The sequence below is a fragment of the Cryptotermes secundus genome, unplaced genomic scaffold (assembly GCF_002891405.2).
Source record: "Cryptotermes secundus unplaced genomic scaffold, Csec_1.0 scaffold1114, whole genome shotgun sequence".
Lineage (NCBI taxonomy): Eukaryota > Metazoa > Arthropoda > Insecta > Blattodea > Kalotermitidae > Cryptotermes > Cryptotermes secundus.
Genome location: NW_019737401.1, coordinates 63,905 through 81,701, shown reverse-complemented (window position 1 = coordinate 81,701; position 17,797 = coordinate 63,905). Strand labels below are relative to the sequence as shown.

The following is a 17,797-nucleotide window of genomic DNA, read 5'->3' as shown; positions in this document are numbered from 1 at the left end:
ATCTTTTTCAGTCATTTTATAGGTCATTTCTTAAATATTTTCAGGTCATCAAAATCTGGGCCCTGGTCATAAGCTACCCCTTAGTAGAAATAAACATTTATGCTGGCAAATCAGACATTTGTGTTAGTTAGCTTTCACAGTGATTGCCAAAGCAATATCATTCATCTTTAATAGAAAACACAACCGTGGGAAAATTTATTCAAAGGCCCAATATTTTAGTCGAAATGGGTGAATCAGAAAAATGAAATGTTTCTAGTGTCAGTAGTCTAGTGTTGGTCCCTGCTAGTGTTCACATTAGAATTTAAATTAGAATATATTGATATGACAATCAAATGTCGAAATTCTGCCATTCTAATATAAGAACAGCTGCATCATCTCTTCCCACTGGACATGTCAGATTATCAACATGCAAGATATTGTGACATATTTGCTCAATGGAAGAACTGTGGAGCCACAGAAACATCCATTACCAGCGAATGCCTCTGAAACAACATTCGTTTCCATGCAATGGCCAAGAAAATACATCAGAACATCCGTTGCTAGGCAGCAGATTCTTAATAAGCAACAACTGAACAGCAACAGAGGAATGGTGTTTCTGTGCAAACCAAGCCAAGATGTTATAACTGGCATGGTTTGGAGCAACGAGTTCAGCGCTCAGGTGAAAGTCAGGCTGTGAAGAGAACACTAGGAGGTTGGTGTGAAATGGCCTGGGAGTCAGACAGTTGATGCACTGAGAGAATTGCAAAGGAGTCTGCGATGAGAAGAATTAGCACAGAAGCTGAAGAACCTCCACTGTTAAAATCCATTACCAGGAAACGAGGTGGTATCTAAAAGTTCCTGGACTATTACTGTTATAACTGCCTCGGTGAAAGAAGATGAGAGGGGAGACCAAGGTCACACTTCTGAAAGTGTATTGCATCAGTCTGTCATATGACACCATGCTGTGTATAACAAATGGCCGATGCTGGGAAGCCTTACCTTACGGAACAATCTCTGGCTGCCCCCTCCAGCAGATGTTGGGTAGTAGATGTAGATATTATGATCCTCAGCTGAGACTGGCTTCTCCACAAAAGGTTTGTTGAACACAACACCATTTACTTCCACATGATCTTCTGACTCCACCAGCTCATGATCTATAACCCACAACATTTTAGTCTCTGAAGAGTTCTGCCTTCTGGGATACATCGCTATGTAGTCTGCCAAAAGTCAATCGACCTTTCAGAGGAACATGTTGACTTCATCTTCAGGGTTGAAAAAGAAGCCAAGCAGGAAACCAGCTTGCCACCTGCTTGCATACTGGTTTCTTGCTTGGCTCATTTTTCGAACCTGAAGATGGAGGTGATATGTTCTCCTGAAACATCAGTTCATTTCCAACAGACTACATGGTGTTACATCCCATGAGATTAAGCTTTTCACATACAATGAGCATTCACACACAATTCAAATTCCATCTGTGTAACCACTGCAAAGTTCCTCCATAAAGACAGCAGGCTGAGAACTTTATTACAATACCATCATGCTACATGCATAATTACTCACGTTTTGGATTGGGGGAATCCCGGTCAAGCACAGCATAGCGAGGGATCTCAATTCCCTCACCCTCCAGGATTGAGTACACCTTGCGGCGGTCCTGTAAAATTCATGTTACACTGTCACAAGATTGTTACTGCAAAGGAAGCACTGTTTGGTTGGACACAGATAACACAATAAGCACGCAATTTTAATTCTATGACAGCATATAATGGTATAAGGCAAATAAACATATCTGTTACACCGAATACTTCCTACAACAGAAGTTTGAAATTCAATCATTTATAGTACTCAAAATGTTTATATACGATGGGGCAACCAAAAGAAACCGAACTAATTTTTTTGTGGGCAGAGCTTTTGTTTTTTTTTTATTTTTTTTTTTTTATTTAACTCCAATAATTATACAATCTATCCATTAAGTGTGGATAATAAGTACATTTTGTGGTTTACATATAGAAAAGGAAAGAGAATACTTCACGTGGTGAGCATGTTCCAATGAACATGCTCAATACTTATTTTAACTGCTTAGTAATATGCAGTTAAGTGTTGTATTATTCGAATCTAGTGAGTAAATCTGATGGTTTAAATCTGTTTAGCCTCCTGATTTCCCCTTCGTCATCGAGCAGTTTTTGTGCCAAGTTGTTCGGATGGGCCTGGAGTCTGATTTTATACTTTTTGCTGTTTTTTTTATTTCCTCTCATACTGTTGGTACTGTAGTACTGCGTTTTGCTGCTATGAGTGCATAGAGCTAACATTCCTCTGTCGATAAGCCAACTACCGTTGCTTCAGAAGGTAAGGACTAGTTTCGGCAGAGTTCATAGTGACAACTGTTTTGTGTGATTGTCGTTTCTGCAATGGCTGATTTTCGTGAACAGCGTGTGGCGGTGAAATTCTGCTTTTTGCTCAGGAAAAGAGGAACAGAAACTCTTGAAATGTTAAAAACGGTGTACAAGGATGATGCTATGGGGAAAACTCAAGTGTTTGAGCGGTTTTCCCCTTTCAAAAATGGTGAAATGTCAATTGATGACAAACCTCGTTCTGGTCGTCCTTCAACGGCCCGAACACATGAAAATGTTGAAAAAATTCGTGAAATCATCAAGGAAGATCGATGATGGACCATTCAAGAAATTGTGGAGCTGTCAGGAGTGACTTGGAATTCAGTTCAGCGAATTTTGACAGAAGATTTGGGAATGAAAAGGGTGGCTGCGAAATTCGTGCCACGACTGCTGACTGCTGAACAAAAACAAGGTCGCGTGGAAGCATGCTGTGCTTTGAAAGAAGAGTCCCGAGTCCTCGAATGAAAAGACACATGAAAGGAAAGCGTTTTGCTGATGTTGCTGAGGTGAAGGAAAAAACTACAGAGGCGCTGTCAAGCATCTCAAAAGATGAATTTAGACAATGTTTTGAAAAATGGAATAAAAGACTAGACAAGTGTATTAGTGTAAGTGGAGAGTACTTTGAAGGGGATTGAAGGTTTGTGCTTAAAATTTGAATAAATAAGTTTAAAAAAACTAAGTTCGGTTTCTTTTGGGTACCCCCTCGTATTTCTGATTTGTATATTCAAATGTTTTTCCTTCTCATGATAAAGATTACATGCCAAGAAAGTAAGTGTATGAACTTTTTCAATAATTTGTTGCAAATATATATACTACTTTTATGATGAATGGAACAGTTTCATTTGTCTCAATGATTCTGACACAAACTTTCATGAGATGCAGAAGCATGACGATGTAGTGCTAATGCTCTAGACTTGTATTCATAATGCACAAAGTTTGAATCTTGGCTGGGTTACTGGCAAACTTGACTGAATATCAAATGATAATTTTTTGTTGTTTACTTTATGACACCATACCTGTACTTTTATATAGGGTGATTCACGAAATTTTACCCCCACTTAGGGAGGGCATTTCTGAGGTAATTTGGAACAAAAAATGTTAATATACTAATGGTATCTGACTCATAATTAACAAGATACAGTAATTTGAAAACTGGCGAAAAATCTTTTTTTCTTCGATTTTCAGTCAAAACAAATTAGAAATACAATACAAACACTTTTTAAATCATTAATGTTTTAGGAAAGAAGCATTCTAAAACCATTTTTTCAATTTCTTAATTTTGCTTTGTGCAACATTTTTCATCGGTTTTATGTTACAAAATTACATTATTTTCAGCATCCCATTCTGTAAACATACCAATGGTTGCATACCACACCCTTCTATCCATCTGTTTCCTTTAAACTGTAGTGCTTTAGACGACGACTGGATTTACATAAGATTTTAAAAAATTTCCCCCTGCACACCAACACAACGCGATGCAAAGCGTATGAACCGCGCTCCTAGCATTTCACAGTTCCACACGTTTTTTCCTTATTGTCATTGCTGCATCCAGAATACGTTCAAGCAACGCTTCACGTGTTTGTACCTTTACCTGGTACACAATGTCCTTCATCCAGCCCCAAATGCAATAAAATGAACGGCCCGATTAGCTGATCATACAGAACACCACACCAGACATTGATACTGAATCAGTGTTGAAAATTCGATTCTATCGTGGCACGGGGATTATTGTCTGCCCAAACATGTAAGTTGTGACTGTTGTTGACCCCGTCACATGTAAATTGTGCCTCATTACAGAATATTATCAAGTGGTACAACTGCCGATTTTCATTTAACCAGTTGCAGAACTGCAGACGAAGAGCACGGTCTCCTGCTTGTAGGTGCTGTACTTGTTGTAAATGATAAGGATGCAGTCCGTTCTCATGAAGAGTCCTCCACGCCATGGACTGAGAAACACCAAACCGCCGAGCTAGACATCTTGTACTGGCACGAGGAATGCGCTCTACAGCATCGAGAATGGTTTCTTCTTCGCACAATTCATGTTGAGGATTTCGTTCATATTCTATATGAACACTGGAGAGAGAACCAGTTTGTCTTAATGTGCTGAATGTACTGCTAATGGATTTACGATTCAGAATCCTGCGAATAGGATAACGCCGGTGATGTTCGGCAGCAGTGGCTCTCGCATTTCCATCACATACACCCAAAACAAACGCCATATCAGCGTATTCCTCAGTGGAAAATGTGTACGGCATCTTAACTTCACATAGTCACCAACCCAACGTCCTCTTCACTACTGGATTGCTTTGCCTACGATTGCGCAACATTCCAGCCGGTCAGCTTATCTACTGACACAGCTGACTGGAATGCAAGGTCACCCAGGGGGGAAGCATAGCGCTGCATTCAAACTGATGCATTCCGAAAATCTATTGTAACTCTGTAACTACTGAAAATCAACCAAAAGTTTATAAGGAAGTTTTGCAGGATATAACCCCAGGAATATATACCATAAGCAGGGGTAAAACTTCGTGAATCACCCTGTATAATGAACTAAGGATTTGGAAGGCTACAGTCACGGCAAAATTGTGGTGGCCTAGAGAGCCTGAAAAGAAAATACAAAAGGCTGAGATTTGAACCAAGTTCCTTCCCAAATACAATACTAGAGCATTACTGTTGTAACAATCTGATCAGTCACCTGACGAAAAGTGATGGTTAAATAGTGGTGAAATTATCATTATACGATATCACCTCTACTTCTGGAGTAGCCATTTATTGGCTCGTAACCAATTGGTGAGTCTTTCTCTTCCCTAGAAGAAAACTGGTTCATATTCCACAGCTCAGTAAGAGAATAAACTGTGATTTTGAAAAGGTCCTCTTTCACATTTAGGTTTCATGATATAAGTGTCATGTACCTGAATATCATACTGCATATGGAGATTGTTGATGATGAATGGGTTGTGAAGATTGGCATATTGGATGGCCTTGTCCAGTGGGAAGCCCTTTGAGTGGAATGAGATGAGACAGTCGCAGATTGGCCATTCCTCCACTGGCTTCTGTTCAACAGACAGAATGGCTTGGAGGTACCACCATATGGCATAATGTAAGAGTTATATTCCCAAGGTACAACATCAAGCTGTGGCACATACACATATTAAAACAAATAACAGTGCGTTAAAAAAGCATGCTGGCCATATAAGTCAAATTACACATTACATTTTCTCAAATTTGTCACAAAGATGTCTTACAACTTGTCTTACGCTGCTATGCACTATAACCAAACTGAATATAAGATGATTCACAAAAACACTTGCAGAGGGCAGAAAAGTAGGTAAATGCTGTATACAAAAGCAGATGAGCTTTCAATTGATAATTAGCCACACTGAGTTTTTAAGTGACATATAGGCAGACTTCACTACTTAAGAACCAATTTGGAATATGTAGTGTAGTACATCTTGGTGTAAAAGTGAAAAGCTACATAAAGATTATTCCAAAAAGATTTTAACGCTGCCAAGGCAGGATGTATTACCAACTGACAACAATGAATTAAGTGTTCATTACAAGAATTGTAAATGATAATAACTACCTGATATAATGTTCAGCTAGTGTTTCTGCATATACAAAGATCAATGAAACATATTACTTTATGTGAAAGATGGCATGCTTGTATGTAGAAAATGTGTACTGAGGATTATGCACATGCCTTAGTGGTAGTCGCAACATGAAGATGGAATGATATGAGGTCACCACAGTTCTCTATGCTGAAACTGGATTTTATCAGAGTCCTAAATACCATATGCAAAAAAGATTCAATTTACATAAAGCACACAGCTTTTAAAACCCTTAATTTCCACTTGTAATATTTTAAATTTGGCATATTTTTGACGAAATACAAGACAAAATGAATCTGCTTACATAACACAGGAGTCCCTGAAGAACCAACTGGAACTAAAATGAAACAAGCATATCTCTCATACAACATTTTACACAAATCACTCAGCTGATCTGAAGATGAAGCATGGATAGACAGATATGTAGGCAGTAGATAAGAAGATAGCCAGACTGACGTGACACAACCTCCTCAGATATTCTTGCATTATGGAATGTGAGTATTATGCCTAACATGTGTAATTATTTCATACATCTGAAAATGTAAACATGTATATTTCAATATTAGTGTACATTATCACCAGTTTTAATTCTGGCAAATTTTCAATTTAGCAAATACATTTTTGAGAGACAGTGAAATTCAATCTAATATATTTCACCATAAAATACTCACATCCCTGAGGTTTCTGTCACTTATTATAAAAGTGAACCCAATAAACTAGCATACAAGGTCTGATCAAAAAGCATTTAGACCAAATTCATATCTGAAATAAATTAAAAGGGGCATGGTTACAATGAACATGTTCTGACAAATTAGTGCATGGCCACACTAATTTGCAGTTTCAAGTGCTCAAGGTGAGAAATTAAATTCAAGAGTGCTCTGAGCATGTGTCAATTAATGATATTTGAGCACAAGGTGTCTGCATTAAATTTTGTGAGATCAGAAAGACGGCAATCAAAAATCATTTACTGCTCCGAACAGCATAAAATTGATCAATTAACACAAACAACATCTGGAGATATAACACTGAGTTCCTAGTCAGTTTCTAAGTAATTCTGTTGATTTAAAGAAGGATGAATCTCTGTCAAATGTTAAAAAATCTTGGGTGCCTTCAACAACTAGAAATGATAAATCAGTAGCTCAAGTGTGTGACTTAGGGCACAATGATAACAAACTTATTCAGTGGTGTGCCATGCATGGAAGCAAGGGAAGCACTGCTTCCATAGCTAAGAAACTAAAAGAGAAGATGTATAAATAATTCAATTTGAATAATAAGGATGTGAATACTGTCATGTTCTTAAAAATTTACCACGTGCTCAAGGCCACATGCCTCCTCCCTTCCCCTGCTTGGGGGGATGGACCAAGTTTCCTTTCATTAATCATCATGTGATTTAATCTAACACAAAGTTATTAGGGAAGCATTTTTCAGTTTGCTGGCCAGGCAAACTGTGTTCTTTCGATGGTTATGTGAAAATTAACTGTTTATGTGTGATTTCAGTCTTGTTGGGTGTCATAGGTAACATTAAGTTTTATTAAAATATTGTAAGTGCATATTTAGATGGCATAAGATTGTATTTGTGATCACATTTTGACGCATCAGAAAGAAGCTATCCACGTTTAAGGGAAGCAAGTGTGATATTGTGGTACAAGGGCAGGTTCGTGATTAGACTACACGCACAGGCCATAGCTAAAATGAATGTGGGCAGACAACGCGACTGTGACTGTGCAGTCAAAAGCCTTTTAAAATGGGGGTTAATAGCAGGGACTTTTCTGAAGAGAAAATGATTATAGAAAGAGGACTGACATGCAATTTGCCAGAACTTAAAGCACAAACCAAATTATGTGTTAGGAAATTTAATTTGGAACAGTATTCTAAAACCGAGTGGCTAGCTGGTTGCCGTAATATAGGAAAATTGTTTTGTTGGCCATGCCTATTGTTTCTCAATGAAAAAATGTATGGAATAAGACTGGGTTTGGTGATATCAACAACCTTCATAAAGCACTGAAACGACATGAGAACTCTCAGACTCACATTATTTTAAACAATGCAACTTGTTATGTTCGGGAAATCTTGAACTGACTGTCAACATGACAACCAAAAGCGCCTTACGATACTACAGCACAATGAAAATGTGAAAGAAAATAGAGAAATAATGAAACGCTTGAGTGATATCATTTGCCGTTTAGGAAAGAGGCAACCTACTCTCTGTGGTCATGACGAAAGCGTGGATTCTATTGACCGAGGTAATTATGTGGAATCAGTTCAGTTGAGGAAATATGATCATAAACTCAATGATCACCTTGAGAACAGTACAGTAATTGCAGGTTTATTGAACAGAATTCAAAACGACCTTATTGACTCAATAAGTGACGTAATTCTAACAGAAATCAAAAGAGAAGTAAGCTCGGCCCCTTTTGTTGCTGTAATGGTTGATGAGACAACTGACATTCGAAGCCAATCACAGCTCTCAATCATATTAAGATATGCAACTAGTGATGGTGAAATACAAGAACAGTTTTTAGGATTTTTGGATGTGAGTGCTGATTGAACTGCATCGGCATTAGCTGAACGTGTTATAGACTGTGTAGTTCAGTAGGTTTTTGGCAGCAAAATAGTGGTGCAATAGTATGATGGGGCAGCGGTCATGTCAGGTGAACTTAATGGGTTACAAACTACACTGAGAGACACGTTTCCAAATGCCATGTTCATACATTGTATGGAACATAAGCTTAATCTTGTACTTTCACAGTCTGTCTCCAGTATTAGAGTGCAATGTGTTTCTCAAAACAGTGAACAGCTTTTCTTCCTTTTTCTCTGCATCTTCTAAAAGGACACACTGTTTGGATCAAGAAGTGAAAAAGGTTTCCGAAAGTCGCACCAACCAGGTGGAACTATAAGAGTTGTCTAGTTGAGACAGTATACAAGTACAAATTTGAATTGAACACCATGTTCCCAAATATAATTGCAAACCCAGATAACTGGGATAATGAAACGTACTTTGCTGCTCAAGGATTTCTTTCTGTGCTGCAAGATTTCAACTTTAATTTTCTACTTGCTGTTTTCAAAGATTCCTTTTCAGTAACCACCATTCTTTCTGACATACTACAAACAAAATCAAATGGCATATCTTTTTGTATCTGTAGTGACTGTAAAGGAAAAAAGATATAGCCAAGGAAAGAGAAAACTTCGAGAACGTATCCTCTGAAATGTCCTCAAATGAAGAAATTGATGAACAATAGAGCAAACGGTTGCATCTTGACAATGTAGGAGACATAAAAAAATGCTTCAGAAAACTTTATTATGAAATTTTTGATAATGTTGTGAATCAAATTGAATTAAGGTTTCAGAACTTAGAAAAGCTAAAATTTCTTGAATTAATAAATCCTAGTTGCAGTAAGGAGTATGAAAAGACATTTCCTGAAATTCCTTTTCTGTCACTGAAAATAGTGTATGGCCAGCACTTCAATTTTCCTCGTTTAAGAAGTGAACTGAATGTATTTTATTCTAATGAAGATTTAAACATCCAGAATGCAGGTCAGCTTTTGCTACATCTAAAAACTACGATCGAGAGTGCACAAAAAAAAAAAAAAGCTGACAAAGTTATGTGAACTGATCGTGACAATTCCTGCAAGTAGTGGTTCGGTTGAACGTCTGTTTTCTGCACTGAAGAGAATTAAAACTATGGGTCTATGGTTGGTCATGACTAAGAAAATAAGCCTCAGCAATCACAATGGAAATCCAAATCTTCATCAAGACTTAATAACTAACTAACTAAACAAATCAATAAATAAAGCATTCCAACTGTGCAGCAAAACTGAAGTGATGCTAATTGTTTTCTGTGATCAGAAGGGTGTTGTACACAACACATAAAGGCCATAAGATCAGATTTTTAATAAAAATCTCTAGCTAAAAATACTGAGGCACATCTTTGAAATGCTGTGCATCATAAACAACAGTAAAAGTGGGAAAGTGGAAAATTCACTTTGACAATGCATCTGATCAGACAGCCCAATGTATGAGGGGCGTTCAAGTTCTAAGGTCTCTGATTGTTTTTCTTAGGACTGGGAGCAGATAGACACATGCGGTTTAGTTTAAAATATGTGTGCAATCTTTGTGAATGCACAAGAGAGATGGCAGCACTGTACGGCACACAGAACTCTAGTGGTGGCGAAGAAAGTGAGGAGTGTTTCTGATACTTAAAATGGCGACGTTTTCGTTACAAGAACAGCGAGTAATCATTCGTTTTCTCCACTTGCTTGGTGCGACACCCATTGAAATTCATTGCCAGTTGAGTGAGACACGTGGTGATGGTGTCATGAATGTGAAAAATGTGAGTTCGTGGGTGCGACAGTTCAAAGAAGGCCGAACGTTGTGTGACAATGAGCCAAAAAAATCTTGGCCTCGCACCAGTCGGTCTGATAACATGGTCGAGTGAGTTGAGAAAGTTGATTTGGAGGATTGCCGATTGAGTGTGGAAAACATCACCTCCAAAGTTGGCATTTCTGTGGGATCTGTGCACAAAATTCTGCATGAAGACCTGCGAGTGTGGAAAGTGTCCTTCAGGTGGGTGCCACGAATGCTGGCGGACGACCACAAGGCTGCGCACATGGCAATTTGCCAGGCGATGTTGACACGTGATGAAGGCATGAATGGGACTTTCTTTTCATCAACTGTGACAATGGATGAGACATGGATGCCATTTTTCAAACCTGAAACGAAGCGCCAGTCAGCTCAATGGAAGCACACAGACTCACCGCCACCAGAAAAATTTCGGGTAAGCGCCAGTGCTGGAAAAATGATGGTGGCCATGTTTTGGGACAGCGATGGCATAATCCTTACTCATTGCGTTCCAAAGGGCACTACAGTGACAGGTGCATCCTACCAAGATGTTTTGAAGAACAAGCTCCTTCCAGCACTGCGAGAAAAACAGCCGGAAAAGGCTGCACGTGTGCTCTTTCACCAGGACAATGCACCAGCGCATCAGGCATACGCGACGCAGCAGTTTCTTCGTGAAAACAACCTTGAAGTGGTTTCTCATGCTCTCTACTCACCTGACCTGGCTCTTAGCGATTTTTGGCTTTCCCCAATGATGAAAGACACTCTCCTTGGTCGCACATTCACCAGTCGTGCCGCTATTGCATCAGCAATTTTCCAGTGCTCAAAACAGACTCCTACAGAAGCGTTCATAGCGGCCATGGAACCATGGCGTCGACGTTGTGAAAAATGTGTACGGCTGCAGGGAGATTAGATTGAAAAGTGACAGAAGTTTCAAATTTTTTGTATGATTATTGTGTGAGAAAAAAAATCAGATACCTTAGAACTTGAACGCACAATTTATATGGTAATATTTATCTAATACTGTATTCAACAACTGAGACAGCATCCCTAATCACTCTGTGAATTTCATCAGGTCCCTAAACCTAAAATTATCCCCCCCCCAAAAAAAACACATACACTGCAATGTCAATGGCATATTTTACAATGTGGAAACAAATGAACAACAGCTGTTAGCAATTCCAAAAACTGTGTTTAAAAGTCATTTTCAGCACAGCAGGAACAGTGGAACAAGTATGTATGTGTTGAAAGAGCCTACTTTGAAAGGTATTAACCTGATTGATGAAAGCACTGCATCTTAATTTTCACACATTCAGTCTTCATACTGTTTGATCAGACTTCAAGATTCATCAGTGTAAGAAAAGCTGTCTCTTGTTTTGCATGCAAGAAGACCCATTATTCCAGGAACATTCACACTATTGTTGAGTGGGTGGAACAAAACATGATACATCAAACAACTGGGGCCTTAGAAGGAACACTGTCATTGCCCCATTATTATGCTGACAGCTTGTCCTTAAAAAAAAAAAAAAGTGTCTAACAACGGTAAATGAAGCTTGTTAAAGAGAATGACAATTTCAGCCTACAACAGTGAGGGTTTCTAATGTTCTATTTTAAAGGCCTTAAACTTTTTTTTGGTAAATAACCTCCTATCTTCCAGACCGTTTCTGTGCAATGTAAAAATTATAGTACAGGTAAGGTTATAATTAGTAAAATAAAAGGTTATAATACTAAATTAAATTACAATTTAGGTAAATATTACATGCTAATTTGTACAGAGAGTTGTCTTCTTTATACTACAATAACAATTATTGGTGCTTACATCATTTTAGACTTTAAAATATATAATCAAAGATATGCACATACAAGAATTTGTTTTAATTTCCAGTTAATTTACTATACCTTCCACATGTGGCTCTGTTAAATGGTATTATTTACTTAACATTTTCAAATTTTGATTAAATCTATTTAATGCACATCCTATCAATCACCACACTTGTGCCTATGCATCAATAAACAATCTTACAATCAATTGGCCATTATGACTTTGTAAAAAGCCCCTATACACTATGAAGATATTGTATCACAGAAATACTCAGCTCATTAGCTCAAGTCAAAAGCAATTGTGACATATTTTGTTTTGGCTTTTACTTCTGACTCTTCATATTCTCCCTTGAGTAGAAATGTGAACCTGAACTTTGTGTACCATCCACAATGAAAATATTAAATTCATCTATATACCTCCTGTAACATTAAATGTAAGTCATTTCCAGTACTTGGCGCACATAATTTATCACACATCAATAGTTACTTCCCCCAAGGATATGGAATGTATACATTTTACAGTGGGTTTTACTTTAGTTGATGCATCATTAACTGAAAACATTATAGAACAAGAAATAATAATTAGAAAATAATTATGAATAATGACTTGGAAAAGGTGTAGGAGGAAGCAATCACAATTTTTCTTAAGCACCTATCAGGAGGGACTGAGTAAACATACTGTGACATGTAGATCTGTTACTACGAACGACTGCAAAATAACCAACTATACAAGAGCCGTTGCTAAGTAACAGCTCAGCAAACAAATATATTTCCAAGGCAACAACTGCACTGCAACAGAGGAATGGTGTTTTCTACCTGGTCCATACCAAGATGTTATAAACAGGGTCAATTAACTGTTGCAGTTAGTTAGTCAGTCTGTTAGTTAGTTAGAGAACTGTTGCAGTTAACTGTGAGCCGTAACTGTTAGCTGTTGGTAGCTGGGGCCAGGGACAGTTCAGAAATCCAGAGGAAGGGGAACGTCCACCATTGGGAGTCATTAGTATGCACGTGCACATGTGTGTGTGTAATATTAAACTGTAAAGTGTAGTCACGTACTGTATCAAAGAGTAAAATAAATCTGAACATCAATCTAAAACCCATCTATAGTCACACTACATAAAATCACATGACAACACGAAAAGCATGCCAGGATAGCCGATCTCCCAGCCAATGTTCAACTGGAATTGGAAACCGGGGTGCTAACCCCTATGCAGCAAAATTCAGTTTTGTACACCAACCTGATTTTGATCCACTTTTTGTTAGGCCAGTTATTTAATTACATGTATTAATTTATTTCACCATTCTTAATGTAGCATTTATCTTCAAGGAAAGAAAGATACATGTTCAAAGATAGAGATGAATATTTTTCCTGTATCTTCTTTCATTTTACGTATTTCTCTTGTGACTCCAATAGCAGGTTTGGAAAACCAGTGTGTATTACACTCTGTAGGACACGACAGCTATAAAAGTGCTTTGTTCCACCCTAATCAACAAGCGACGAATATTTCAGATAAATGAGACCTTTAAGATAACCTCCTCTGGAAACACCACCATCTTCAGATACTCAAACTCCTCCAGGCGCATCAGGATCTCTCGCATTGGCTTTGACTGCGACTTCTTGGCCATGGCACACACCCCCACCACCACCTGCTTCCCCTCCTCTCCTGCAACCAGATCATCATCTCCTAACTCTGTCAGGTCGCCCTGCAATGCAATAACAAGAAGCATGTATATTTATACCGATCATGTTAAAATGTTGCAACACCATGACTCAATGAACCCAAAGATAAAACATGCAACAAAGCCCAAACTTCTTCACTATAAAATGAGATCTTATGCATGGAAATTATTGAGTGCTGCACAATCTCTAAAGAGTTTATTTCATGCATTACTGCTTCAACAGAAGCAATCCAATCCAACATATCCATACCACAACTGCGAACAGCTGTGCAGAACTCACAACAAAGTGTATTAGTAACACTTGTCATAAGGTAAACCTTCACTATTACTGAAATAAACATGTTGTGTGACTAAATTCTGTTCATGGTGTTCATCTATAGTGGAGGAAAAATCAGTGCCAACAGTCATTGTCTTTGTTATTTATGTAACACCCAAATAACACAAACAGACATAACCTCAACTAATATCCATTCACACTTAATATCCCTCACTAGGAGGGAAAATCCTGATATGGAGAGAACTATGTCAAGAAACAACAGATATATTAATGGAGTGTCATCATCATCACTGGCACGACATCCCTTTGTGAGCCCTGGCCTTCCTCAGGATTGCTCGCCATTCTTCTCCATTCGATGCTACATTCCTCCAGTTCTTTACACCCAAAATTCTTATGTCCTGCCACACACATTCTTCCCATCTTAATCTTGGTCTTCCCACTCTCCTATTTCCTTCTGGTTTAGTATTAAGCATTTTCTTAATCGTTCTATTCTCGCTGGCACATATTGTGTGTCCAGCCCATTCAAACCTAATGTTATATTTTAGCGTCCTGTTGCACTGATTTAAGTCCATGATTTATTTAATCCGTCTTGCAGTGCATACACTCATTTATTTCCTTCTCTCCCTCGCACTACATGTTTCGGCATAATAATGCCATCTTCAGGTGCTTACTTATCCACGTCAAACCAGTTCATTGCATGCCATGTTCACACATTAAAAAACTAAAATATGTATCTATCATATACATTGTCAAACGTTAAAAATATTAAAATTGTTCAGGATACCACATCGCTACGTCGCCCCTCACTACGTCAGTCACGCCCATTCTCCTTTGTTGGAGCACTCCTTCACTATCTTGTGTGTTGTGCTTTTGTTGTGTCGTGCTCCTGCGACTGCGTGTGTTATACTGTTGGGCTTCCTGGAAGCCCATTGTTATAAATCCAATAATGTCTGGTTCATTAAATAGTTTATATAGCTCAGGGTTATACCTCTTCCTCCATACTCCATTTTCTTCCACTGGTCCAAAGATATATCTCAAAATCATCCTTTCAAATATACTTAACAGTCTTTCATCCGATCTTGACAGTGGCCAGGTCTCAAGAGGCATAAGATAGCACTGATCTTATAAGTACTTTATACATCACAGTTTTGGTTTGGTCTTTCAGGAACTTTTTGTTTCATAACTTTACAACAACATATGCTTGAGATATTGAATTTTAAAAATGGGGCAACAATTACAAAATTAAATGCTGCAGTAACAAATTTAAATGTCTGGGGAATTTTATAGTCAAAATGTAGGAGAGATACGAACACAGAAAATATAACACTTTAACTGGTTAATTTCTGAAACCCTGTTGCTATATTACTGAAATGCACAGTGATCACTGTAGCACCTGCACACTGAGCCAAGTTCCGCAGACATTTGAAAGAGTCAGGTTGTGGACTCCACTGATTTGAGATGGAGTAACTCAGTAACTTGCATTTCATAGTATTATTATATGCACACTTGTTTTGTCTCTCACAAACCATGCCAACACCATCACAGCAGTATGAACAAGACACATACCCATTCCTCACAGTAGTACACATTTTCTTGCCAATTCCTCTCTATCTTGAGATTCCTCAAGTCTTTCCACCAGATCCACGGTTCCATACCAATCACACTTCAGCTAACACCAAACTGAGACGTGCTTACATCATGACAAGCAGCAGCTGAGATGGATGATTCAGGACTGAATTACACAATGGAAATTTGAGAGATTGTGCATTTGTTTCCATGAAGTTCCATTCTCACTACAGAAAACTCATGATTCATTTGTGTGTGGTTTAATCGCATGTCAAATTAACAGATTCCTATCCATCTTAACCTTGTTAATTCAATTGAATGACCTGATGGATGTATGTCTGTATACATGTTTGCTCATAACTCAAGTGGCTTAACTTTATCTAGCCTGAACTCAACTAAATGAATGAATGACACTAACAAGATAGATACATTACTCAAGGCTGCATAATCTATGAAAATGAATAAATACTATCTTCCTGAAGTTGTACAGCTAGATTAAATTTTCTTGATCAGAGGCCCAAGACTGGGGGCTTGGAATCCAGATACATCCATTATTCAAGACTTCTTGTTAGAGAAAATAGGGTAATTTTAATGAACTGATTAGAATAAAAACAAAAAATGCATGAAGAATATTATGAAGACACCTTTTAGAGAGTGAAACCTCAGAAGACAAGCATGATGATGAATGCATCTTACCAGAACAAGCTTTAGTAATACCATTTTGTGTAGGCTCACAGTCATGTACAATGATTACTTTACAGTTTAGTGTTGAATTTTCATGTTCTATTGTCAAGAAGTCAGTTTATTTCTAGCTTGCAGATCACTGTATATAATTCTGAGAAGACATTTGTTGCTTTTATTCACAAGAATAACTTTAAGAAACTGGGCATATTAAGTTCAAAATCAGAGAATGCTGTCCATACACTGGGCTAATTTCTGAAGTTTACTGCTAGCAACATATTACTGCCTGTTTTAATCATCATCAGTAATCTGTCAGACGACAGGTCCGCAGTCTATTCCAAAACAATTCCTCCACTTAATGCGATCTAGAGCTTTCTCCTTCAAATGAGAGTATCCTCTTCTGTCCCCAAGGTCACCCAGCATCTTCTTACGTCTTCTTCCTCATCTTCTTGTCACTTCTATCTGCCCCTCTATCTTTCCTTCAATAACTTCTTTTAGAAGGCAGTTTCTGCGTAAAACATGACCAATCCAATTAGCCTTCCGTTTTCTTATTTCGTGTAGGATATTCCTCTGCTCACTGACTCTAAATAACACTTCTTCATTTCTCACATAATCGGTCCAACTGATCTTCTCCATCCTTCTCCAACACCACATTTCGAAGCTTTCCAGGTGTTTCTGATCTACTGCCCTAAGTGTCCAAGTTTCAACCTCATACAAAGCGATGCTCCAAACGTAGCATTTCACTAGTTTCTTTCTCAAATTTAAGTCCAATTTGCTGGTAAAAAGATTCTTCTTCTTGCTAAACGCAGCTTTTGCCATGGCAATCCTGGATTTAATTTCACTAGTACACCTTCCATCATCTGTTAACAAGCTACCCAAATATTTAAAACATTTCACATTCTCCAGTTGTTTTTGGTCTATCTTTATTGTGACTGGGGTTGGTTGTCTCGAAATTTTCATTACTTTTGTTTTCTCCACATTCATTTCCATGCCATAGCACCTTCCATTTTCAATTAGTCTATCAATCATGCCCTGTAGCACAGTTTCTTCCTTAGCCATTAACACAAGGTCATCTGCATATTTCACAGTTTGAATAATTTGCCCTCCTACTTTGAAGTCACCGAGCCCATCCAGAGCTTCCTTGGTAAGGCATTCGCTGTACAAGTTGAACAGAATTGGTGATAAACAGCATCCTTGTCGAACTCCTCTTCCAATCTGCACACTTCTTGTCTCCCCTCTGTCGTCCAGTCGTACTCTTAACTTTCTGATATATGTACAATTTGCTAATCAATCTTCTTTCACGCCAATCGATACCTGTTTCCTTTAGGATCTGCATTAATTTGGTCCAGTTTACACGGTCAAATGCCTTCTGCCAGTCTATGAAGCAAACACACAGTTCATCTATCTCCAAAGTTTGTTCTTCCAAAATTCTCATCATCCCAATTGCATCCCTGCTTCCTTTT

At 38.1% G+C, this 17,797-nt stretch overlaps 1 protein-coding gene across 13 annotated transcripts in view; it reads right to left on the bottom strand.

The window, feature by feature from the left end:
* LOC111870405 (inositol hexakisphosphate and diphosphoinositol-pentakisphosphate kinase) overlaps nt 1-17,797 on the bottom strand; it is a 112,280-nt gene that overhangs the window by 71,198 nt on the left and 23,285 nt on the right. For 11 of the 13 annotated variants that reach the window (XM_023862662.2, XM_023862663.2, XM_023862661.2 and 8 more), the window contains exons 3-6: nt 13,652-13,834; nt 5,279-5,419; nt 1,540-1,630; nt 979-1,133 (exon numbers count right to left, since the gene is read on the bottom strand). In XM_023862662.2, the coding sequence (XP_023718430.1) occupies nt 979-1,133; nt 1,540-1,630; nt 5,279-5,419; nt 13,652-13,834 (570 nt within the window). The remainder of the gene's footprint in view (nt 1-978; nt 1,134-1,539; nt 1,631-5,278; nt 5,420-13,651; nt 13,835-17,797) is intronic. The other 2 variants (XM_023862664.2, XM_023862667.2) reach the window with 2 other exon arrangements.